Source organism: Rhinoderma darwinii, chromosome 5 (assembly GCF_050947455.1).
Source record: "Rhinoderma darwinii isolate aRhiDar2 chromosome 5, aRhiDar2.hap1, whole genome shotgun sequence".
NCBI lineage: Eukaryota > Metazoa > Chordata > Amphibia > Anura > Rhinodermatidae > Rhinoderma > Rhinoderma darwinii.
The window spans coordinates 77,878,872-77,906,244 of record NC_134691.1 but is presented as its reverse complement, the minus strand read 5'-3'; the positions used below and the strand labels follow the sequence as shown (position 1 = coordinate 77,906,244).

Below are 27,373 nucleotides of genomic sequence, written 5' to 3'. Positions count from 1 at the left end.
TCAGATAATCTTCAAACTGTGCAAACACCCCAGACTTTCTCATGCACTAAGACATCTATGAATCTGGCCACCTTGTCTCTCCTGAAAGCTTGTTCTCTCCTTTTTCTTGCTCTTACTATTGTTTTTTTTTCTTCTATTTTAGCGGAGTGACCCTACTTTTTCTTAACTGTAATGCTTTGGATTTGAAGTCATACCTCACCTGCGCAATCCAGATTTCAGAATTGTTTTGGTAATTTTTTTTCCTTGTCACCTTCAGTGGTCTACAGAGCCTTTCCTTGATTTATTGCAACTGATACATTTTTTAGTCTGAGTTCAAACAGAGTTTTTTGCAGGAGGAAAATTCTGCCTCAAAATTCTGTTTGGAATTTTGAGGCAGATTTTCCTCTGCCTGCAATCCATTTGCCTTGTTTTTCGCTCGCGCCCATTGAGTGCTACGGGCAAAAACGCTGCAAAATACTCTCTTTCTCTGCCTCCCATTGATGTCAATGGGTGGTCAGAGGCGTAAACGCGCATTTCTTTTTAGGCTATGTTCACACGGGGTCTTTTGCCGAGTTTTTTGACGCGGAAACCGCGTCGCAAAACTCGGCAGAAACGGCCCGAGAACGCCTCCCATTGATTTCAATGGGAGGCGTCGGCGTCTTTTTCCCGCGAGCAGTAAAACTGCCTCGCGGGAAAAAGAAGCGACATGCCCTATCTTCGGGCGCTTCCGCCTCCGACCTCCCATTGACTTCAATGGGAGGCAGGAGAAAGCGTGTTTTATGCCCGCGGCGCTCAATGGCCGCGGGCGAAAAACGGCGCGATAATTGCTATTCACACGGAGTATTTTGAGGGAGGAATATCTGCCTCAAAATTCCGTTTGGAGCTTTGAGGCAGATATTCCTCCCCCAAAATACTCCGTGTGAACATAGCCTTACCGCAGTAAAAAGCGCGTCTGCCTCCCATTGAAATCAATGGGAGGCATTTTCGGCCGTTTTTTGGCGCATTTACTGACGCGGTTTCCGCATCAAAAAAACGTGTCAAAAAACTCTGTGTGAACTGGCCTTAAAAGTGAATTCACACTGAGCTGTTTGACGCTGATTTTGACACAGAAACTTTGTTGGAATCAGAACCACAAAATGGCCCAAATCATCCCCTATTGTTTTATTGCCCGTGTGACTTTTGGGCGCTCACAGTAAAATAAAGGTGGCATGCTCTTTCTTTTAGCGGATTCCACCTCTGACCTTTCATTGAAATCAATGGGAAGCAAAAAAAACCTGTGGTGCTTGCTCGGAGCATTTTTTTCCCGCTGTTTATGCATTAAATACAAATGATGCTGAAAAAAAACAAAAAAAAAACGCTAAATGAAAGGGTCAAAACAATGCTGGCAATTCTCCATGTGAACAAGGCCTTACATATTGTTAACTCTTTTCTCGCAATAAAAATTATAGTTAAAAAAAACAGTATCCAGAAACAATCCTGATTCTCAGACAGGAGGGTTTTTCCCGACCTAAACATTCACATAAGCTACAAACTTGTCTAATCGCATGATCCGGAACGATTTCAGGGACAACAGGAGGAACCATATGAGCGTTTTGTGGAAATTAGTATATTTTATAGATTGTGGCCCAAATTGTCCAAAAACGTACTTGCTTTTTCTAAAAAAAAAAAAAAAAAAAAGTAATTCTGTGCCTGTTTTTCTCATATTTGCTATAGCCAGGTTTAAAAAAATAAACAAAAACATAAAAACAAAACAAAAACCAAAACAAAACCGAAAAGCAGCCTATAAAACCTCGATTAATATTTATAGTATTTGTATTAAACCCTGAGCAGATGCTTAGATTCAATCAATTTAATAGCCAATTTTTTTAATTATTGTTAAACTCAGATTTAGTCCTTTGCCTTTTATTGTTAACTGCTCAATCTGTAATGTTTACATGCAACAAAAGTATCTGCAGATATAAACTACCTAATTTATAATTGATGTAAATGGATATTATCATGTCAATTAAGCAGCTGTGTCCTCCACCTTCTCAGTAAACAGAAATGTGTTATAAACCGAGTTTGCTGCTACATCATTTGATGCAGATAAAAAACACAAATAAATTACCTAGCAAAACCAGGCTGTCCAACTGTTCTCTGGCGATATGGATGTCATAGTCTGGTCCCTTCTTTTGACCTGTTGACTGCAGCAAATGGTCAATTTCGTCACGGACTGCTGCAAGTGCTTCTGGGTGCCTCACAAGGTAGTACATGGCCCAGAATGTAGCCGGAATCGTGTTCCCCACAGAGGCCCAAAGGAAGGCGAAATGATGTGCTGAGAGGAAATAAGTGAAAAGGAAGATTAATAGCATTTATTACACTGATTAGATTTGCAGTGCGCTAATTAAAAGATGTTAGGACACAGACCCAGCCAAGGATCAGTGAATGCTAATGAGGACCAATCGGCTTCTGAAGTCTAATTTTCTGCTTAATGAGAATAGTTTAAAATGTAATGTCTGTGGGAGGGGGGGGGGGGTGTAGTAAGGGGAGTATATGCAGCACAGTTATAATTTCTTTCTCATTATCACCATTAAGTATCTGGTTTTACCACCTCAGCAAAAAAAAATAAAAAAAATCCCCCCAAAAAATCCATTATTATATACGGTTGTTTGAGAGTAAAACATTTTATCATTAGCCAATTAAAAAAAAGCATAAAAATTGTTCAAGGTCGCAATGTAATTTTTTTATTTCAAAGGTCTATTGTAAATTATTTTGTCTAGCACACAAAGTAGCAATTGCTTTACCTGCTTTGTCATGGTCCTGGAGCACATCATATTGTTCAAGGATATCTTTCCTGGCCTGGATAACCTCGGCCAGGTCACGCCGCGTGTCCATTTTATGAGGCATGAAAAAATGTATCAGTTCTTCGCGAATATTCTTGGTATCTCCTAGCAACGCAATCGGTATGTTTATAACAAGATAGGGGAACTTGGCATCAAACTTTGTAAATTTTTCTCTCATTTCACTAATAACTTTACGACCATCTGCAACAGGATCTCTTCCATAGAGTGTCATAAAACTGGCTTCGAACATGATAGAGCAGCAGAACTGGTACATTTTTTCTGTTTTCCAATCTGTTGCTTGTGAGAATTTCCATTTGAATACATGTTGGAGATTTATCATCATGCTGTCAGTAAGTTTGTCCAAAGACTTACCCTGCATGATTTTATATATTTTGTGCATATGATCATGGAGCTGTGGGAACTTTGCTTCTGACAGGCGTGGGTAGTCGAACGTCCTGGATGCCATTTCATTGGAAAACTCATGGAAGTCAAGCTTCTTGCCATGTCTAATGACATACTGGAACTGGGTTGGATCCATGATAAATGTAATATATTTGCCTATGTGAGAGAAAACAGATCACTGGCGTCAGTTTACTGACATTATTATCTAAATCAATAACTATACTTAAAAACTGCATGCCAAAAACATTACAATTTCATTCAACAAAAGGATTTGTGAAGATTAGTTGCCAACCTTTTAATATTATTTCTAGAGATACCGCCCAGTGGTAGCTTTAATGTGTGCTATAATGTGGTGGGAAATCATGCAGTACTACAATATGTATGATAAAATAACCATTTAAATGACATTGATGTAATGCATCAATTTTCAAAAATTGTCCATGCAAAGTAAGTAGTGCCAGACATACATCCCATATCATAAAACCAGCCATAGTACCCATATAACACTCAATATCGTAGTGCTCATACAATAAAACCCCAAATACTAGTACTCACAAAATACTACACATACAGTAGAAGTGCCATATAATATTACAAGCAATAGTGCATATATCATAGTAGGATTGTGCATACATTAGTACAAGCCGTAAAGCATATATAAAATAAGTCGTAGCACATATACCATAGTATCACCTTTTGTGCACATGTAATAGTTATAGCCATAGAATGCAAGTAATAGTAGCAAAAGGGCATGTACACCGATCAGCCATAAACCACCTGCATATGTTGTGTAGGTCCCCCTCTTGCCACTAAAACAGCTATGACCTGTCCTGTGGTATCTGCCACCAAGACGTTAGCAGCGGATCCTTCAAGTTCTGTAATTTGCCAGGTGGGGCCTCCATGGATTAAAGGTGTTTTTCCAGCATATATTACAAATTCTTGATCATATTGAGATCTGGTAAATTTGGAGTCCATGGCAACATCTTGAACTCTGTGTCATGTTCCTCAAACCATTCCGGTACAATTTTTTCAGTGCTGCAAGGCGCATTATCCTGCTGAAAGTGGAAACTGCCATTATGGAATACCGTTGCCATGAAGGTTTCTACTTGGTGTGCAACAATATTAAGGTAGGTGGTACCTGTCAAAGTAACATCCACATGAATGCCAGAACCCAAAGTTTCCCAGCAGAATATTGCCCAGAGCATTAAAGTGCCTCCGCCGGCTAGCCTTCTTCCCATAGTGCATCCTGGTACGATCCCTTCCTCAGGTAAGCCATACACACGCACCCAGCCATCCATATGATGGGAAAAATACAACTTGATTAATCAGACAAGGCCACCTTCTTCCATTGCTCCATGGTCCAGTTCTGATACTCATGTGCCTATTGTATCAGCTTTCGACGGTGGACAGGGGTCAGCATGGGCACACTGAATGGTCTGTGGCTACGCAGCCCTAAACGCAGTAACCTGCGATGCAGTGTGTTTTCTGACACCTTTCTATCATAGTCAGCATTAACTTCATAGGATCGGACCAGATGGGCTAGCCTTCACTCCACATGCACATTAATGAGCCTTGGGCACCTATGACACAGTCATCAGTTCACCGGTTGTCCTTCCTTGGACCACTTTTGACATGTAGTAACCTCTGTATATTGGGAACACCTGACAAGACCTGCCGTTTTGGAGATGATCTGACCCAGTTGTCTAGCCATCACAGTTTGGTCCGTGTCAAAGTCTCTCAGATCCATACAGTTGGCCATTTTTTCTGCTACCAACATACCAACTCTAAGAAATGTCTACTTACTGCCTAATATATCCCACCCCTTGATAGGCACCATTATAATAAGATAATAGTTATTCACTTCACCTGTCAGTGGTTTTAGTGTAATGGCTGATCTGTATATAATTGTGCCAATATTACCTGTATCCTCTACCAAAGTTTGAGGTTATGATGATATATATATATATATATATATATATATATATATATACATATACACACACACACACACACACACACACACACATACATACATACATACATACTACCGTTCAAAAGTTTAGGGTCACTTAGAAATTTCCTTATTTTTGAAAGAAAAGCACAGTTTTTTTTCAATGAAGATAACATTAAATTAATCAGAAATACACTCTATACATTGTTAATATGCTAAATGACTATTCTAGCTGCAAACGTCTGTTTTTTAATGCAATATCTACATAAGTGTATAGAGGCCCATTTCCCGCAACCATCACTCCAGTGTTCTAATGTTACATTGTGTTTGCTAACGGTGTTAGAAGGCTAATGGATGATTAGAAAACACTTGAAAACCCTTGTGCAATTATGTTAGCAAAACAGTTTACAGCGGCGCTGTTTAGAGGAGATATAAAACTGACCTTTCTTTGAGCTAGTTGAGAATCTGGAGCATTACATTTGTGGGTTCGATTAAACTCTCAAAATGGCTAGAAAAAGAGAGCTTTCATGTGAAACTCGACAGTCTATTCTTCTTCTTAGAAATGAAGGCTATTCCATGGGAGAAATTGCCAAGAAACTGAAGATTTCCTACAACGGTGTGTACTACTCCCTTCAGAGGACAGCACACACAGGCTCTAACCAGAGTAGAAAGAGAAGTGGGAGGCCCCGCTGCACAACTGAGCAACAAGACAAGTACATTAGAGTCTCTAGTTTGAGAAATAGACGCCTCACAGGTCCTCAACTGGCAGCTTCATTAAATAGTAGCCGCAAAACGCCAGTGTCAACGTCTACAGTGAAGAGGCGACTCCGGGATGCTGGTCTTCAGGGCAGAGTGGCAAAGAAAAAGCCATATCTGAGACTTGCTAATAAAAGGAAAAGATTAATATGGGCAAAAGCACACAGACATTGGACAGAGGAAGATTGGAAAAAAGTGTTATGGACAGACGAATCGAAGTTTGAGGTATTTGGGTCACACAGAAGAACATTTGTGAGACGCAGAACAACTGAAAAGATGCTGGAAGAGTGCCTGATGCCATCTGTCAAGCATGGTAGAGGTAATGTGATGGTCTGGGGTTGCTTTGGTGCTGGTAAAGTGGGAGATTTGTACAAGGTAAAAGGGATTTTGAATAAGGAAGGCTATCACTCCCTTTTGCAACGCCATGCCATACCCTGTGGACAGCGCTTGATTGGAGCCAATTTCATCCTACAACAGGACAATGACCCAAAGCACACCTCCAAATTATGCAAGAACTATTTAGGGAAGAAGCAGGCAGCTGGTATTCTATCTGCAATGGAGTGGCCAGCGCAGTCACCAGATCTCAACCCCATAGAGCGGTTGTGGGAGAAGCTTGACCGTATGGTACACAAGAAGTGCCCATCAAGCCAATCCAACTTGTGGGAGGGGCTTCTGGAGGCATGGGGTGAAATTTCTCCCGATTACCTCAGCAAATTAACAGCTAGAATGCCAAAGGTCTGCAATGCTGTAATTGCTGCAAATGGAGCATTCTTTGACGAAAGCAAAGTTTGAAGGAGAAAATTATTATTTCAAATAAAAATCATTATTTCTAACCTTGTCAATGTCTTGACTATATTTTCTAGTCATTTTGCAACTCATTTGATAAATATAAGTGTAAGTGTGAGTTTTCATGGAAAACACAAAATTGTCTGGGTGACCCCAAACTTTTGAACGCTAATATATATATATTTCAATGTGTGTGTGTGTGTGATATATATATATATATATCACACACACACACACACACACACACACACACACACACACACACACATTGATATTGTAACACCAAGGAGGAAAAGCTTTAGAATTGTGGAACGATACACATGTTAATGATATATAAATGATAAAAAAAATGCAAACAAAATATTTTAAACAGCTTGATTTATTGAGTATCGAGCATGCGCGCCATGCACAGAAATACACGCACTTACAAGCCTTGGCATGCTTGGGCAAGCAAATAATCAAGATTGCCCCCTGGCAGCTCCCTTTGCAAGTGCCGACCAATGACGTCCCAGATGTGCTTGATGGGAGACAAGTCTGGAGATGCCGCAGGCCATGGTAGCACATTTAGGCCACGCAGGCTGCATACAGTAGCACGAGCAGCATGCAGCCTGGCGTTGTCCATTTGAAAGACAGCTTTTGAGACATTTTGAAGAAATGGCCGTCCCGCTGGTCCCAAGACAATGTAATGTCAAAGCGGTTAGTGTCCCTGAAATGAAGACTAGAGGGGTCTGGCTACCGTACGTTATGCAACCATACACCATAATCCCAGTAGTAGGACCGATGTGACGTTCCCTTGTCAAGGCCTCTTCCTGGCCTCCAGACCAATCTCCGGCTATCATTGCGTTCGAGACAAAAGCAAGACTCATCGCTGAAGAGGATAGACCTCCATTCCAGCCTCCATTGCCGTCTTGCTGTGTACCATGATAGCCTTTGAGAGCAATGGCGTTTGGTCAATTGAACACCTGTAGGGGGCGCTATCTAGAAGGGGGGGGCGCTATCTACAAGGGGGGCTGTGTGGCATTATCTACAAGGGGGAGCTGTGTGGCGCTATCTACAAGGGGATCTGTGTGGCGCTATCTACAAGGGGGAGCTGTGTGTGGAGCTATCTACAAGGGGGGCTGTGTGGCGCTAGCTACAAGGGGGGCTGTGTGGCGCTAGCTACAAGGGGGAGCTGTGTGGTGCTATCTACAAGGGGGAGCTGTGAGGCGCTATCTACAAGGGGGAGCTGTGAGGCGCTATCTACAAGGGGGAGCTGTGAGGCGCTATCTACAAGGGGGAGCTGTGAGGCGCTATCTACAAGGGGGAGCTGTGAGGCGCTATCTACAAGGGGGAGCTGTGAGGCGCTATCTACAAGGGGGAGCTGTGAGGCGCTATCTACAAGGGGGAGCTGTGAGGCGCTATCTACAAGGGGGAGCTGTGAGGCGCTATCTACAAGGGGGAGCTGTGAGGCGCTATCTACAAGGGGGAGCTGTGAGGCGCTATCTACAAGGGGGAGCTGTGTGGCGCTATCTACAAGGGGGAGCTGTGTGGCGCTATCTACAAGGGGGAGCTGTGTGGCGCTATCTACAAGGGGGAGCTGTGTGGCGCTATCTACAAGGGGGAGATGAGTGGCGCTATCTACAAGGGGGGCTGTGTGTGGAGTTATCTGCAGGGGGCACGGTTACCGATGGGGCACTTTAATTGTGTTGAGCACTGAGGGATCATTATTACCATCTGGATCACGAGTTTGTTTAGAGGATGGGGTATAGGAGGGGAGGATGCTGGAAAAGCAAGAAACTAACATCTCTGTGTGTCAAATTCTGCAAAGACGAGTTGTGGCTGGAAAAAGTCGCCACAGTGGTCGGGGCCAGATGGAGAAAAAAAGAGAAAGGGAACAACTCTAATCAGAGAAAACATCACCTAAGTTAGCGGGGGAAAGCTACAAGCGGAACGGTTACTTGCCCAAGTGTATCGGTCTCTGCAGATACCTCCACATCTTTAACGCTGCCCTATTTAGCCAGACACCAGTATCCATTGCTTAAACGAAAATCTGTCCGAAAATTTGATGCTACCAAATGTCTGACACTGCTAGCTAGCTATTGGGTAACATATTAGTAAAGATACCTTTGTTAAAGATGTTACAGTGTAAAAAAGAAAAGAGTTTTATTTTGCCCGTCTACCGAACCAGTAAGTGTCCGGCATCTAGTGCTCCAACCCCTCCCCTATGCAGTTGATTCATGGGTCTGCTATTCTTCAGTGACCTATAAGCAGAGCAATCAACTGCATAGGGGAGGAGTTAGAGTGCAAGATGTCTCTTCCTGTTTTGGCGAAGTGTGCAGAATAAACTTATTTGTTCACATTGATGCAAGCAGTAACATCTTCAACAATGCTAAGTTCTGAACCCTTTACTTGATAGCTACCTAGTGGCGGCAGTTGTTGGTAGTGTCAAATCTCCTGAAAGACTCTGTTAACCCTGCTTAGAAAGTGCAGTGAGAAGGCAAGCGCCTTAGATGCTATGTGCACATTTGTGCTCCCTTTTACCTCAGAGCCCTTGTGCATTCGAAGTAGCTGCACCTGCAGAATGTCTGCCCCTGATGGAAATATTTGTCAATTTATTACAAAAGGTTTTAAAACGATGGCATTACAAGTGAAAAAAAATGCAATGATTCGAAACCTTGAACACTCTCTTGAAACCTTTGGTGAAACTATACAAATATATTATAGGACTGAAAAAAAATGGCAATTCACTGAGGTATACTTTCAAAATTGTGGTTGCTATTGACCGCCGCATCTAAGCGGTTAAACGGCCAGGAACAGAGCAATAGCTGTTCCTGGCCGTTTGTGCAGGGTGTCAGCTGTAATACATAGCGGACTACCACAGGGTATGGAGCGGGCTCAGGGCGTGAGCCAGCTCCTTACTTCAACCCCCGCACTATGACGTACCAGCACGTCATGGTGCGTCAAGGCGTTAAAAGAACAGGGATCAACATCTGATCTTCACAACACGTCTGTGGAAGTGTATTATGCCACGAACCAAGGAGATTTCTGAAGACCTCAGAAGAAGAGCTCTTGATGCTCATCAGTCAGGAAAAGGTTACAAAACCATCTCTAAAGAGTTTGTACTCCACCAATCCAGTCAGACAGATGGTATACAAATTGAAGAAAATTCACTGTAACTACCGAGTCATGAAGCAATGTGGTAGGTATCCTAATCAACGGTGGGGTGTAAAGTAGTTTAAGAGACATAAGATGTACCAGGAAATGTAACAATCTCTAAATACCAGAGGTAGGGTGGCAAGACAGAAAGAGCTCTCACAAAGAGCACACTTACCTGTATAAAGATTATTTTTATTTTTTTTAAAATACAAACTATGTTAGAAATGCTCTTTGGTCGGCTTCGTGATGCCTAAACTAATTTTGCATTCATTCTAAATGATATCTTTGTCACAACACAGTGTATTACAAAGATCCTATATTATAATTAATACTACATATAGTCAGATATTTTAGCACAAAACCGGTCTAGTCTAAACACAGAACTTCTGAACACTTTTAACCCTTTTAAATTTTAACCCTTTAAGTACGTGGACTAGTTGTCACATTCAGGAAGCAGCCCCATTTTTCAAATCTAACGTGTCACTTTATGTGGTAATAACGTAGGAATGCTTTTACCTATCCAAGCGATTCTAAGATTGTTTTCTCGTGACACATTGGAATATGTTACTGGTAAAATTTGGTCGATACATTCAGTATTTAGTTGTGAGTAACAACAAAAATTAGTGAAAAATTGCAAAAATTAGCATTTTTCTAAAGTTAAATGTACCTGCTTGTAAGACCGGCAGTTATACCAAACAAAATAGTTACCAATTAACATCCCCCATATGTCTACTTTAGATAGGTATCATTTTTTTCAACATCCTTTTATTTTTCTTGGACGTTACAAGGCTTAGAACTTTAGAAGCAATTTCTCACATTTTCAAGAAAATTTCAAAAGGCTATTTTTACAGCGACCAGTTGATTTGTGAAGTGGTTTTGAGGGGCCCATACAATGCACACTCCTATAAAATCACCCCATTTTAAAAACTGTACCCCTCAAAGTATTCAAAACAGCATTTAGACATTTTATTAACCCTTTAGGCGGTTTCACAAGACTTAAAGCAAAGTAAGGTTGAAATTTACACATTTCATTTTTTATTGCAGGAATTCATTTTTAATATTTTTTTTCTCTGTTACACAGAAGGTTTTACCAGATAAACGCAACCCAATATTTATTGCCCAGATTCTGCAGTTTTTAGAAATATCCCATATGTGGCCCTAGTGTGGTAATGGACTGAAACACAGGCCTCAGAAGCAAAAAGGAGCACCTAGTGGATTTTGGGGCCTTTTTATTAGAATATATTTTAGGCACCATGTCAGGTTTAAAGAGGTCTTGTGGGTGCAAAACAGTGGAAACATCCCCAAAAAGACAACATTTGGCAAACTACACCCCACAAGGAATTTATCAAGGGGTATAGTGAGCATTTTGACCCCACAGTTTTTTTGCTGAATTTAGCGGAATGAGGCCATGAAAATCTAAATTTTTTCCAATAAAACATACATTTTTTTTACAATTTTTACAAGGCATAAAGGAGAAAAAACACCCCAACATTTGAAAAAGCAATTTCTCCCGATTACGGAAATGCCCCATATGTGGTAAAACTTATGTTTGGACACACGGCAGGGCTCAGAATGGAAGTAGCACCATTTGGCTTTTGGAGCTCAAATTTTGCTGCAATGGTTTTTGGGTGTCACGTCGCAATTTCAAAGCCCCTGAGGGACCAAATCAATGTAAACACCCCAAAAGTGACCCCATTTGGGAAACTACACCCCTCAAGGAAGTTATCGAGGGGTTTAGTGAGCATTTAGACCCCACAGATTTTTTGCTGAATTTAGTGAAATTAGACTGTGAAAATGAAAAAAAAAAAATCTAAGTTTTTACAAATAAAATGTCATTTTAGCTCAGATTTTTCAATTTTCACAATAAATAAAGGATAAGAAGCACCCCAAAATTTGTAAAGTAAGCTCTTCTGAGCACAGCAATACCCCATATGTGGTAATACACTGTTGTTTGGACCCACAGCTGGGCTTAGAACGGAAGGAGCCCCATTTGGCTCTTGGAGCACAAATTTTGCTGGAATGGTTTGCGGAGGCCATGTCACATTTGAAAAGCTTCTGCAAAACCAAATCAGTGGAAACCCCGAAAAAGTGAACCCCATTTGGAAAACAACACCCCTGAAGGAGTTTATTGAGGGGTATAGTGAGCATTTTTACCCCACAGGTCTTTTGCTGAATTTAGGGAATTAGGCCATTAAATTGAAAAGCAATTTCTCCCGATTACGGTAACATCCCATATGTGGTCATAAACTGCTGTTTGGACATACAGCAGGGCTCAAAAAGGGAAGGATCACCATTTGGAGCTCAAATTTAGCTGGAATGGTTTTCGGGTGCCATGTCAAATTTGCAAAGCGCCTGCTGGACCAAATCAGTAGGAACCCCCCAAAAGTGACCCCATTTGGGAAACTACACCCCTTAAGGAATCTATCTAGGGGTATAGTCAGCATTTAGACCCCACTGGTCTTTTGCAGAATTTCTGGGAATTAGGCTGTAAAAATGAATATCAACATTTTTTTCCACTAAAAAGTAGATTTTTTTCATTTTCACAAGAAATAAAGGAGAAAAAGCCGCCCAACATTTGTAAAGCAATTTCTCCCGAGTACGGCAATATCCCATATGTGGTCATAAACGGCTTACTGCATACACGGCAGGGCTTAGAAGGGCAGGAGCGCTATTTGACATGCAGATTTTGCTCGATTGGTTTTTGGGCGCCATGTCACATTTGCAAAACCCTAAAAGTACCAGAGCACAGTGGAAGCCCCCAAGAAGTTTCCCATTTTGAAAATTACACCTCTCAAGGCATTTATCATTTGCCTGGACATATGACAGAGCTCAGAAGTGAAGCGCACCATGCACATTTGAGGTTTATTTTGGTGATTTTTCACAGCAACACAAGGTCCACAATTGCAGGGCTCTGAAGTCAAATAATAAAACAAACCCCCAAATAGTGACCTTTAGTTTGGAAACTGCACCCCTTAAGGCATTTTAATGGGTGTAGTGAGCATTTTGCCCCCACAGGTGTTTTTCATTCGTAATTAATGCGCAGCGGAAGGTGCAAAGTGAAAATTGCAATTCTACGGATATGCCATTTTAGTGTACAATTTGTTTTGCCCAGTTTGTGCCACTGAAGACAAATATCTCATAAACTGTTGTAGGGTTTAGAAGGGATGGAGCAACATTTGGCTTTTGGAGCGCAGATTTTGCTTGGTAGTTGTTCTGTTTGGGGTTTTGCTGGTATTTCAATTTATAATGTGGGGGCATAAGTAATCTGTGCGGAGTACATCATGGCATAATAGGAGGGTATAATAATGAGGTAAATAAATAATTTATAGCTATGTGGCCAGTGTCACATTGATAAAAGGTGCCCGATCTTATCAGTTTTTTTAACTCTCTGCACATTTTGTGTTGCCATATTCTGAGAGCCAGAATTTTCTCGACAACGGAGCTGTGTGAGGGCTTATTTGTTGCGGGATAATCTGTAGTTTTTACTGGTACCATTTTGGGGTACATGCGATTTTTTTTATCACTTATTATTCAATTTTTTGGGCTAGCAAGGTGACAGAGCCAGCAATTCTAACAAGGGTTTTTTTTTTTTACGGTGTTCACCGTGCGCTATAAATGACAATTTTACTTTATTCTGCGGGTTGATACGATTACGGCAACACCATATGTATATAGTTTTTTGATGTTTTGCAGCATTTGTGCAATAAAATCACTTTTTTATAAAATAATTTCTTTTTTGTGTCACCAAATTCTGAGAGCAATAACTTTTATATTTTTCAAATCAAAAAAGCTGTGTAAGGGCTTATTGTTTGCGGGACGGGTTGTAGGTTTCAGTGGTACTGTTTTGAGGTACACGTGAGACTTTTTGATCACTTTTTATTCCTTGTTTTGGAAGAGGGTGACCAAAAAAATTGTGATTCTGGCATAGTTTTTTATTTTTATTTTTTGCAGTGTTCACCGTGTGGGAAAAATAAGATTATAGTTTAATAGTGTGGGTTATTACAAATGCGGTGATACCAAATTTGTGTACTTGTTTTAACGTTTTTTCCCTATTATATAAGACTTATAGGAAAAAAAGATTATTGTTTTTATTAACGTGAAACTTTTATTTTCACACTTTTTAAAAAAAAAAAAAATTCTCCCACTAGGGGACTTGAGGGCCTGCACCTCTGATCTTTACTCTAATACATTGCACTACCCATGTAGTGCAATGCATTAGAGCGGTCAGTCATTCACTTACAGCAAGCCTATTAGGTCCCGTCTCTGAGTGGGGCCTAGTAGGCTATCGTACATGGCAGACCAGGAGGCCATTGTTAGGCCTCCAGTTGCCATAGCAATGATCGGTATCCTCACAATGACATCGTGTCGATGCTAATCTCTACAAACCCCTAAGATGCCGCGATCGCTTTTGATCGCGGCATCTAAGGGGTTAATGTCATTACAGCATGGTGTCAGATGTCAAATACAGCTGATACCGGCGGCTGATGTCACAGGCTCAGCTTCTGAACCATCTTCCTCATGCGGCTGGAAGCCTTTTAGGCCCCGCCTCCGGGTGGGACCTAACAGGCCTCCGTACTTGGAAGACAGGAGGCCTGTCTGCCGGGGCAGTCAAAGGAATACCGCGATTTCATTGTGGGGTTCCGATCTGCTTGTAAACACCATAGATGCAGCGCTCGCTTTTGAGCGCTGCATCTAAGGGGTTAATCGACTGGATTGGTGGCTAGCTCTGGTCCTGGCCTTGAAGCAGAGATAGCGTTAAGCTATCACTGTTTTAAAAAGGTGTCTGCAGACACAGTAGCCTCTTAACGCTATGACGTACTATTATGTCTGTTCGCATTTACAGGCAATCGCACGTGACGTAAAATTTTACGTCACAGGGCGTTAAGGGGTTAAAGTGATGCATTTCTTTATTAAATAATTTTCAGACCAATTAATGGATTGTATTTTTACATTTTTAACTTCTATTAGAAGAAGATTTTCCTTAAGAAGTTTTGTCGGAAACTAAGACACGAACACAGTATTGGAAGTAGCAGTTGCGTGGCATCATACAAGGAGTGATGACACGTCAAGAAATGTCCTCAGAAAAGGAAGACCATAGCCTCTAAATGACCTAGTCAGAACCCAAATCTCAATCCCATAGAAAACCTATAGCTTATCCCCACGAGAACTATACACATGAAATACACCCATAACTCGTATCCCGGAGTGCAAAAGGAGGAGAGCACAACTTCCAGCCCCTCCCTAAAAGCGGTCTTTATTTTTCGACCATTAAAAGATCTCATGGCATGAGAGCATGAACATGCGTTTTGAACATTTCATTCTTTGTCATAGGAAAAATTATATATATTTAAAATATGATTGAATTGAACTGATACATATACACTCCTCAACATTGAAAATGCAACACTGAAGGGTAAGCCGTAAGGTTATGCAAATCGAGGAAGTAGCAGGTGTCGCTAAGATCTGCAAATTATCAATTTTTTTGCACCTAGCTCCAACCTGTGGCATGAGGGAGGGGCATAAAAGCCAGTTTCCACATTTTTTTTAGCCACATGTACTGCGAGTGAAATTGGACGTCACAACCCAAGCCTTGGGCAACAACCAGTGTCGACACAAACCATCAGAAGCCGTTTGCACGACATTGGGCTACATGCCAGTCGTCCAACTACAGGTGTTCCATTGACCACGCGTTATCCCTCTCAAAGGCCATCATGGTGCACAGCAAGACGACAATGAAGGCTGGAATGGAGGTCTATCCTCTTCAGCTACGAGTCCAGCTTTTGTCTCAGACACAATGATAGCCAGAGATTGGTGAGGAAAGCACGTGGGCAATGCTATAAAGAAGCCTTCACAAGGGAACATCACACTGGTCCTACTCCCGTTATTATGGTGTATGGCGGCATAATGTACGGCAGCCAGACCCCTCTATTCTTCATTTCAGTTACACTAACAGCTCAGCATTACATTGATTTGGTCGTGGAACCAGTGGTACGGACATTTCTCGAAAGTGTCCCAGAAGCCATTTTTAGCAGAGAGTGCCAGACCACATGTTGCTGGTGCTACTGCAAGCAGCCTGCATGACCCGGCCCGCAGCATCTCCAAACTTGTCTCCCAGTGAGCACATCTGGGACGTCATTGGTCGGCAATTGCAAAGGGAGCTGCCAGCAGCCAATCTTGATTTGCGTGCCCAAGTGCATTCAGCGTGGCATAACATTCCTCAGACAACCATTAATAACCTCATTGACAACATGCCAAGACATGTAAGTTCGTGTATTTCTGCGCGTGGTGTTCATACTCGATACTAATAAATCAAGATATTTTGGAATACTTTGTTCCCATTTTTTTTATCATTTGCATATCATTAACATGTCTATCGATCCTGTGATTTCCACAATTCCAAAACTTTTCCTTCTTGGTGTTGAAATCTCAATGTTGAGGAGCAAATTTGGTACCACTCACTTTGTAATTGCTTGTGTAAGGCTTCACAGTGAACCAAATGTTGCCTGTCAAAAGTGGTGAATAAAAAAGAAAGTTACCTTTAAAATTCATGTCTGTGTGCGGTTACCAGGGGATTGCGGGATTGATTCATCCCTGGGGAAAATTTTAGCCTTTACTGGTAGTGGGGTGTGTTGCGCCCAAATATTTCTATTTAGTGATCAAGATAATGATGATTTTGCATATGTGCATTAAATATTGTCATCATATTTTTATTTGTATATAGCCAATTAGTTTGGCCACTTCAAGCCTTACCCAACCAACCATTGTCTTTTGATGGCGTGCGGTGCAGGCCCTGAGCCTACAGCAAAATCTATTGGCGTCGCTGTAGAAAAGGCTTATGAGTGCTCATGCTCTACACAGGAGCCGCTACTGACAGCAGGGGCTGGATGGCAAATTTTAGCCTGGGGGCAAGTACACAGCATTGGCCTATGAGTAGAGGCTCATCCTGAACTTAGATGTGATTGATAAAAGATCGATCCAGCATTTTTTCCTAAACGCAGCATGCTTTGGGTGTGGAGTTTTTCTTCCTTAGGCTACTCTATAAGACTTCAAAAAGGCCAGAAAAAATAAAAGCACGTACAAAATGACACTCGGCGCGGCTGTCAAATGCCACATATTGTTTTCGGTAAAATGGCCCTTTACCTGCAAAATCGTGCGGCTATTAATTAATACATCCGTTTGGGCTGCACCATTTTGCAGGTAAAGGGCCATTTTACCAACAACAACAGATGGTGAAGGAGGCATAAAGGCCCTTTCAGTATGGGCCGATGATCAGGCATATGAACGTTCCCAATCATTGCCGTGTGTAAACAGGACAACAGTCAGCCGATGAACGAACACAAACGCGTGTTCATTGGCTGATTGTATCGTTTATGCTGTAGAAAATAATATCATTGTTGGCAGCACATCTCCCTGTGTAAACAGTAGCCTGCCCCTGACTGACCGCTCCTGTACTTTCAGCAGCTTCCTGCATATGGCCGAGATCGGAAGAAAATCCGATCCAAGCCATTTAACGCTTTGATAATCATGGTTCGTGCACGCAGCCTGATCAGAAGGGAACTCCCTTCTTTTATTGCATCACTGGGTTTCCTGGTGAGCCAATCGAAGACTAGTGAAACCCTATGCAGTCATCCCTGGGGTCCTATGAAGAACCCCTAGGCTGTCTGTTCAGTTAGCCTGCTAGTAGAGCACACTATGGTTGCCCTAACAGCAGCCTGTGTCAAAGACACAGTATAATGTATTAGCATACAGAAACATTAGAAGTATAAAATAAAGTTGTTAAAATGTTATCAATTTATGGGACTTCCTTTTTTTTTTTATTATAAAAAAAATATAAAGAAATGTCCACTAAAAAAAAAAAAAGTGTCATTATTTAGTATAAAATATATTTTATTGGCCATACAATACAAAAAAAAAAAAAAAATAGGAACTGAACAGGTTATTTAGAATGTAACGTGAACAGTATAAGAACAAAACAAAACATTGTGAAAATCGATTTTTTCTATATTTACAAAATAAAAAATAAATTACATAAAATTAGAGTAATTAATTTGTACCCCCCAAACAGCGCAGGAAAAAGCTAAAATCTCCCAACAAAACCAGACTAAATACAGCCACGTCAATGAAAAAAAAAAGTTATTGCTGCTGAAAGCAGAGAGGCAAAAACTAAAAAAAATTAGTTGGTCATTAAGGCATTAAATGAAAGATGTCGTTTACTTTAACCCGTTAGTGACCGGCCCATAGTGTTTCTACGTCGGTCACTAACGGGCCTTATTCCGATGCAATAGACTTTTTACGTCGCTGCATCGGAAAAAGTAAGCAGAGCAGGGAGCTGTCAAATCTCCCTGCTCTCAGCTGCCAGAGGCAGCTGAGGGCTGGGGGCGTCCCTGCTCGACCGGGTGAGATCGATGTTAGTATCGATCTCACTCGTTTAACCCCTCAGATGCGGTGCTCAATAGCGTGCACCACATTTTAGTGGATTTGGAGAGAGGGAGGGAGCTCCCTCTCATCCAACTGACACCCGGCGATAAGATCGCCGAGTGCCTGTGTCTCCGATGGCAGCCGGGGGCCTAATAAAGGCCCCCAGGTCTGCCTGTCGTGAATGCCTGCTAGGTCATGCCGGAGGCATGACCTACCAGATGCCTGTCCGTTTTAAACGGACAGGCAGTAATATACTGCAATACAAAAGTATTGCAGTGTATTATAAATGCGATCGGAGAATCGCATATTAAAGTCCCCTAGTGGGACTAGTAAAAAAGTTTAAAAAAAAGTTTAATAAAAATTAATTTAAAAAAAAGTTAAAAAAAAAAAATGAAAAACCCACTTTTTCCCCTTACAAACTGCTTTACTATTAAAAAACTAAAATAAAGTAAAAAAGTTACGCATATTTTGTATCGCCGCATCCGTAAAACGACCCCGACTATAAATCTATTACATTATTTAACCCACACGGTGAATTCCGTAAAAAATGAAATAAAAAACTATGGAAAAATTGCTGATTTCTGTGAATCCTGACTTAAAAAAAACTTGATAAAAAGTGATCAAAAAGTGGCATCTACTCCAAACTGGTACCAATAAAAACTACATGTCTTCCCGCAAAAAAAAAGCCCTCACACAATTGCATTGGCGGAACAATATAAACGTTACGGCTCTTCAAATATGGAGACACAAAAACAAATAATTTTGAAAAAAAAAGCGTTTTTACTGTGTAAAAGTAGTAAAACATACAAAAACTATACAAATTTGGTATCGTTGTAATTGTAAAAACCTGCTGAATACAGTTATTGTGTTACTTATACCACAAGAAAAACGGCGTAGGATTTAGGACGCGAAAAAGAGTGCCGAAATTTCCGTTTTTTTTCTATTCCCCCCCCCCCAAAAAAAAAAGTTAATAAAAGTTAATCAATAAATAATATGCCCCCCTAAATGGTGCTATTAAAAAAATACAACTTGTCGCGCATAAAACAAGACCTTATACGGCTATGTCGACACAAAAATAAAAAAAACGTATAGCTCTTGGAATGCGACGATGGAAAAACGTAAAAAATGGCTTGGTCATTAAGGTCTAAAATAGGCTGGTCATTAAGGGGTTAAAGAAAATTTGAGCTGTAGTGCATTATAAAAAGAAATACGAGAGCTTTAGTCTACTATAGAGAAAATGAGAGCTGTAGTCTACTGTAATTGTTATGGGCAACACAACTGTCATTGTATGCCCTGTTTTGTCCTTCATAGGGTCTCAAAACCACATTATAGTTTGTATCTATATGATATTTTCATATCATGTTGACCAATACTGAAATATAAATCTTACAGCTGTAAATATACAGGATGATCCAGCTGCTTGCGTTTCCAAGGGATTCTTCCTAACTCAGACATGAATCCAATAGTAGTTACCTTTATAATCACTGTACCAACGTGCATTAGGCTCTCAGTAATATAAAAATAACTTCTAGAGTCTTTTCTGAACTTCTAAAAGCCTTCTTATGAAACTTAGGACTGATTCACACAAGTAAATTTGAACTCACTTTCTAATTATTTTCGAAATATTTTCCTAAAAAAAAAATATAGGGTCGAATTTCATCCTGGGGCAAACAAAGTTATTTGGGAACAAGGACAATAAGGTTTAATCGGCCCATTACACCCTTTTTTACAATATGTTCCATAAAAATCTTACATCTATATCAAACAGGATATTCAGCACTCTGTACAAATCTATATGGTGCAGTTTGGCTGTGGGCCTTCTAATACACTGGGCCCTCAGGCAGTGTGGTGCCACTCTCTAAAGCTGGTCACAGATGTAAAGATTTCCTACATGACAAGCATATTTTTGTGATCGGGACATACATCAGTAGATATTTCCTAGACATTAACGATTTTTCCAAAGGCAGATTTCTAATGGTCAAAACCAATAATTTGCACTATACAGGGTGGGCCATTTATATGGATACACCTAAATAAAATGGGAATGGTTGGTGATATTAACTTCCTGTTTGTAGCACATCAGTATATGGGAGGGGAGAAACTTTTCAAGCTGGGTGTTGACCATGGCGGCCATTTTGAAGTCGGCCATTTTGTATCCAACTTTAGTTTTTTCAATGGGAAGAGGGTCATGTGACACATCAAACTTATCGAGAATTTCACAAGAAAAACAATGGTGTGCTTGGTTTTAACGTTACTTTATTCTTTCATGAGTTATTTACAAGTTTCTGACCACTTATAAAATGTGTTCGAAGTGCTGCCCATTGTGTTGGATTGTCAATGCAACCCTCTTCTCCCACTCTTCACACACTGATAGCAACACCGCAGAAGAAATGCTAGCACAGGCTTCCAGTATCCGTAGTTTCAGTTGCTGCACATCTTGTGTCTTCACAGCATAGACAATTGCCTTCAGATGGCCCCAAAGATAAAAGTCTAAGGGGGTCAGATCGGGAGACCTAGGGGGCCATTCAACTGGCCCACGATGACCAATCCACTTTCCAGGAAACTGTTCATCTAGGAATGCTCGGACCTGACACCCTGACACATGCTGTGAAGATACGAGATGTGCAGCAATTGAAACTACGGATACTGGAAGCCTGTGCTAGCATTTCTTCTGCGGTGTTGCTATCAGTGTGTGAAGAGTGGGAGAAGAGGGTTGCATTGACAATCCAACACAATGGGCAGCACTTCGAACACATTTTATAAGTGGTCAGAAACTTGTAAATAACTCATGAAAGAATAAAGTAACATTAAAACCAAGCACACCATTGTTTTTCTTGTGAAATTCTCGATAAGTTTGATGTGTCACATGACCCTCTTCCCATTGAAAAAACTAAAGTTGGATACAAAATGGCCAACTTCAAAATGCCCGCCATGGTCAACACCCAGCTTGAAAAGTTTCCCCCCTCCCATATACTAATGTGCCACAAACAGGAAGTTAATATCACCAATCATTCCCATTTTATTTAGGTGCATCCATATAAATGGCCCACCCTGTAGATATAATCATATCATGTAAAGGAGCTTTCAGTACTGTATTATTGATGACCTATTCTTCGGATAGGCAATGAATATCGGATTGGTGGTTGGTACATCTCCCAGGACCCCCGCTCAGTTGAATGAAGGGGCCACTTTGTTGTTTACCCCGGCACAGTGCCATACATTTGGTCGTATATGTGCTTGGTACTGTAGTTAATAGCAGCTCAATCCGATCAGGTAAATGTCACTGAGCTGCAGTACCAAACACAGCCACAACTAAATGTACGGTGCTGTGACTGGGTAAACAAAGAAGGGGTCACAGAGCTTAGACCCCCACTGATCAGTATTGATGGCCTATCTTATTGATGGTCCTCAATATTACAGTCTCAGAAAACCCCTTTTAATCATAATCTTATATTTGTCTTTAATTATGTTTAGAAGGCGTAATTTGGAGGAAGAAAATAAAAAAGACACATAATACCCACCAAAAACACATACCTTTTTTAAAGTTATTCTCTTATGTGTTTTTGGACGTATTTCTTTCTTGTGTTTTTTGTCTCGTTTATTTCAATAGGATACACAAAGCACAAAAAGCACCGAATTGACATGACGCTTTTCTTCCGGACACATAATTTACTTACACACTTGTAAAAAAAAAAAATGCTGCGTCTTCACTAATGGCGCATTTTACCTTAAAGTCAATGAGAAGATTTAGACAGGCGTTTTTTAATGCGGAATTTGGCATACAAAACGTGCCGAACTACATGTAAAAAATCACTGTCTAAACAGGGCTGAAATCTGAGCATTCTTTAAATTTAGAACTAAAACATTAATATTTGTATGTATCCATACCCTCGCCCATTCCTCTATTGATTTCAATATAGGCACAACCTATTTAAATGTTTTGTTGAAAGGTTTTCTTTAGAACGATTCATAGGTATAATGATGAGATCATTACTGGTTCAATATAAAAAAAAAAATAGATAAATAGATATACAGTATACCTATATTCAATTTGGTAGCCCTCTATTCTCATAATATACAGTTAAACATCTATAATTGCCTTCTACATGCAGTCATATTATCCAAAATAACAAACATGCTACTAGATTCTGCCTGTGTTAAAGGGACCATCTGTTCTAAAATATATTTGTGAAGCCAAGTAGTACTTTGTTTTAGCAGTCTGCTTTTGCGTTTTGTGGAATTCATGCTAAAAACAGCTGGTTTTGGACACTAACTGCAGCATTCCGGGGTGTACATATTTCACAGATATTGCAGAAATTCAAGCTTCTTATCCTTGTCTATTGGAAATTCCCACTACTATATTGGTACAAAAAATTCCTATAAAATTCTTAGATTTTACACTACAATCCTAAACTAAAACCCAAATCTTACAATTCTATGTAATTTCTCTACATATTACACTATGTGAAGAGCCTGCATACTGCACTATACAAAAACAGGTTCCAATGGAAACCTAGTCACAAGGAAAGACGCGCTTCCTCTTCTATCAAACTTTTAGCATTACACAGCTTTTATGACTTACATGTTGTATGCCAAAGAGAAGTCAAGCGTCTGCTCGGCGTTCATCAGTCAAGGAAGTGTCCTGGGCTCTCGGTTGTAAACCCTTTCCAACCCCTCCTCTCTGATCTTGATTGACGTCTCTAAACGGATAGGACGTCATATGACGTCGGAGTCCGTTATAGATGTTTATACGGTTAGAGAGCATTCACATCTAATAGAAAACAAAATCCCATGTAGTTCTATACCTTATACTTGGTACTAGGAGAGATACGGGACCATCAATACAGCTACACCTCCCACTTCTTAATCAACTTTCCTGGAAAGCAAATCTGCCTAGTTATAGCAAAGTAAAATGGTCATAATAAACTGGTCACTCAGTGTATTGCCCCATTAAAACATTTTATAAACTGGTTATTACAGATATCGCATATGTCCGATCATTGGGAAATATAAAAAAGAGTGAAAGCGAAATCATTCTGCAACTACAATAGGGTTTAGTTCTAGACACACAGGTAAAATTCATGATCTCACATTTTAATTTTTAAACATGAGATGATTGAGTGTGAAGCACGTGTGGAAGCAGAAGAAAAACGATGCACTGGTGTAATGATGGGGATAGGGAAACAGACAAGTGAGCCCTAATCTACCCGCCACTCAGTCCCTGCCTACTTGCAACGACCCGCCCTAGGCCAAGTTACATCTTAATATAGGACCCATTCTTTGATATCACCTTCACAATTCTTGCATCCATTGAATTTGTGAGTATTTGGACAGTTTCTGCTTGAATATCTTTGCAGGATGTCAGAATAGCCTCCCAGAGCTTCTGTTTTGATGTGGACTGCCTCCCACCCTCATAGATATTTTGCTTGAGGATGCTCCAAAGGTTCTCAATAAGGTTGAGGTCAGGGGAACATGAGGGCCACACCATGAGTTTCCCTGCTTTTATGCCCATAGCAGCCAATGACACAGAGGTATTCTTTGCAGCATGAGATGGTGCATGGTCATGCATGAAGATAATTTTGCTACGGAAGGCACAGTTCTTGTTTTTGTACCACGGAAGAAAGTGGTCAGTCATAAACTCTACGTACTTTGCAGAGGTAATTTTCACACCATCAGGGACCCTAAAGGGGCCTACCAGCTCTCTGCCCATGATTCCAGCCCAAAACATGACTTTCACCAACCATCCACTACTCCATCCATCTGGACCATCCAGGGTTGCACGGCACTCATCAGTAAACAACACGGTTTTAAAATTAGTCTTCATGTATTTCTGAGCCCACTGCAACCGTTTATGCTTGTGAGCATTGTTTAGGGGTGGCCGAATAATAGCTTCATGCACACCTCAGGAGGATCCTACACCTTGAGGTTCGCGGGACTCCAGAGGCACCAGCGGCTTCAAATACAGTTTTTGCTGCTTTGCAATGACATTTTAGCAGCTGCTCTCCTAATCCTATTAATTTGTCTGGCAGAAACCTTCCTCATTATGCCTTTATCTGAACGAACCGGTCTGTGCTCTGAATCAGCCACAAATCTTTTCACAGTACGATGATCATGCCTAAGTTTTCTTGAAATATCCAATGTTTTCATACCTTGTCCAAGGTATTGCACTATTTCACGCTTTTCGGCTGCAGAGAGATCTTTTCTTTCCCATATTGCTTGAAATCTGTGGCCTGCTTAATAATGTGGAACGTCCTTCTTAAGTAGTTTTCCTTTGATTGGGCACACCTGGAAAACTAATTATCACAGGTGTCTGAGATTGATTACAATGATCCAAAGAGCCCTAAGACACAATACCATCCAGGAGTTTAATTGAAAAACTAATAATCCAATGTGCATAATAATTTGGAACACGGCGTACAAGTCTATGGAGGAGGGAGAGAGAAGCAGGAGGAGGGAGCAGGCAGAAACAAATACATACTGGCAATAGAAGTCAATGGAGAGGAGAGGGGGAGCAGGAGGAGGAAGCTGCTGGAGGGAGACACAGACGTGGCAGCTTACGCAAGTGCTAAATTCATAGCTAGACTGTTCCGTACTGCTGTGCAAAGTCCTCCATGCTGCTTCTAGCAAGTGTTTTACTGCCTCACCCTAGTGCTGGGTTCTATAAAAACATTTGACTCCTGTCTCCTTCCAGCTGCTACCCCTCCTTTCCCCCCTCCCCTCTCAATAGACTTCTATGGACAGCTGTAACCTGATCCCTCGGTGAGCTGTCTTCATCTCCGGCTCTCTGAATACGGATTTTAGCAGTAAATTCAGAGTGAGTGAACAGTTAGGAAGTGGGAGAGGGGAAGAGGAGCCTGATAACTGGAGAAAGAGTCATTTTTCTGTAAAAGGATATATTGCAAATATTTTTATATTTGCTTGATTTATGGAAAATACCGTAAACCATGACTACACTTTAATCCCTTAATGACCGCCCACCGTATTTTGATGGCAGGCGGTGCAGGTGCTTCGTCTACAGCGCATCTTTTGGCGTCGCTGTAGAAGAGGCTGATGAGCGCTCCTGTGAGCGCTCATCCTAAGCAGGAGCTGTAACTAACAGCTCCTGATCTTAGAGCAACCTGCTAAATACATCTGGGGTTGGGAAACATTCGGACCCCAGCTGTTTAACCGCGGCATGATCAAATGGAACTCCCCTCTTTTTGATCGCGTCACTGGAAAACCGGTTACATGATCAAAGAGCAGGGAATTTCTCTGCAGTCAGCCCTGGGGACCTACTAAGGACCCTAGGGCTGTCTGTTCAGTAAGCCTGCTGTTAGGGCACACTATGTGCTGCCCTAACAGCAGCTTGTGTCATAGTGACACAGTATAATGTATTAGCATACAAGAGTATTTAAATACATTATAAGTAAAAAGAATAGAGTTGTAAATAAAGTTATGCCTTAATGGGATTAAAAAGAGAGAAAAAAAAAAAAAAGATTATTTTGCATAAAATATATTTTATTGCCTCTACATTAAATGAAAACAAAAAACCTACACATATTAGGTATCTAAATGACTGTAATAGCCTGAAGAATTAATCTAACATTTTGCATGAAATGTGAACAGTATAAAAAAGAAAGAAGACTACGACGAGAATTATTTTTTTCTACCCCCAAACTGTGAAAAAAATAAAATTTCTCCCGCATAAACCAAGGCCTCATACGACCACGTAAATGAAAAAATAAAAAAAGTTATGGCTGCTGAAAGGCAGAGAGGTAAAAACGGAAAAATGTAGCTGGTCCTGAAGACCTTTTCAGGCCCGATCATTAAAATGATTTTAACATTTTTGTTATTTTTTTTTTCTTTTCTTAGATTAGAGAAAAAAGAAAAAGAAGAAAGAAAGAAAAAGAAGAAAGAAAGAAAGAAAGAAAAAGAAGAAAGAAAGAAAGAAAGAAAAAGAAGAAAGAAAGAAAAAGAAGAAAGAAAGAAAGAAAAAGAAGAAAGAAAGAAAAAGAAGAAAGAAAGAAAGAAAAAGAAGAAAGAAAGAAAAATAAGAAAAATAAGACGTTCACCAGCTGCAAGATTCATGCACATATTTAAAGAGACTCTGTCACCACATTATAAGTGTCCTATCTCCTATATAAGGAGATGGGCGCTGTAATGTAGGTGACAGTAATTTTTATTTAAAAAAACGATCTATTTTCACAACGTTAGGAGCGATTTTGGTTTATGCTAATGAGCTTTCTTAATGCCCAAGTGGGCGTACTTTTACTTTCGACCAAGTGGGCGTTGTACAGAGGAGTGCATGACGCTGACCAATCGGCATCATGCACTCCTCTCCATTCATTTACACTGCACTAGCGATATAGTTATATCACTATGTGCAGCCTCATACACACACACTAACATTACTACAGTGTCCTGATAATGAATACACATGAAATCCAGCCTGGACGTCATGTGTACTTAGAATCCTGACACTTCTGACTCTTTCTTTGTGAGATTCCGGCAAGTGAAACCAAATCTCGTTTAGCTCCGTGATCTCACGAAATTTCGTATCCGTTGCCGGAATCTCACAGAAAAGATTCAGAAGTGTCAGGATTCTGAGTACACATGACGTCCAGGCTGGATTTCATGTGTATTCATTATCAGGACACTGTAGTAATGTTAGGGCTTGTGTATGTAGCTGCACATAGCGATATATCTATATCGCTAGTGCAGTGTAAATGAATGGAGAGGAGTGCATGATGCCGATTGGTCAGCGTCATGCACTCCTCTGTACAACGCCCACTTGGTTGAAAGTAAAAGTACGCCCACTTGGGCATTAAGAAAGCTCATTAGCATAAACCAAAATCGCTCATATCGTTTTTTTAAATAAAAAGCATTACTGTCACCTACATTACAGCGCCCATCTCCTTATGTAGGAGACAGGGCACTTATAATGTGGTGACAGAGCCTCTTTAAATAAATACCATTGAGAAGTCTGGATTCATCAGTCTGAGTACAATAGAAATAAATAGAATCTGTTGACGGATCGACCATAACCATTAAAAAAAACATACTACAAAAAAAACAAGTGGAACCTAACCTAAATTATTTCTTAACACTAGGTTTTGTACAATGTTACATTATCCTCTAGTAACCA

General features: G+C 40.6%; 1 protein-coding gene across 1 annotated transcript in view; it reads right to left on the bottom strand.

Annotated features, from left to right (window-relative positions):
• The window catches only part of CYP7B1 (cytochrome P450 family 7 subfamily B member 1), a 182,480-nt gene that overhangs the window by 38,432 nt on the left and 116,675 nt on the right, over window positions 1–27,373 (bottom strand). Inside the window, exons 3-4 of the mRNA XM_075828309.1 lie at window positions 2,763–3,359; window positions 2,087–2,293 (exon numbers count right to left, since the gene is read on the bottom strand). Of these exons, the coding sequence (XP_075684424.1) occupies window positions 2,087–2,293; window positions 2,763–3,359 (804 nt within the window). The remainder of the gene's footprint in view (window positions 1–2,086; window positions 2,294–2,762; window positions 3,360–27,373) is intronic.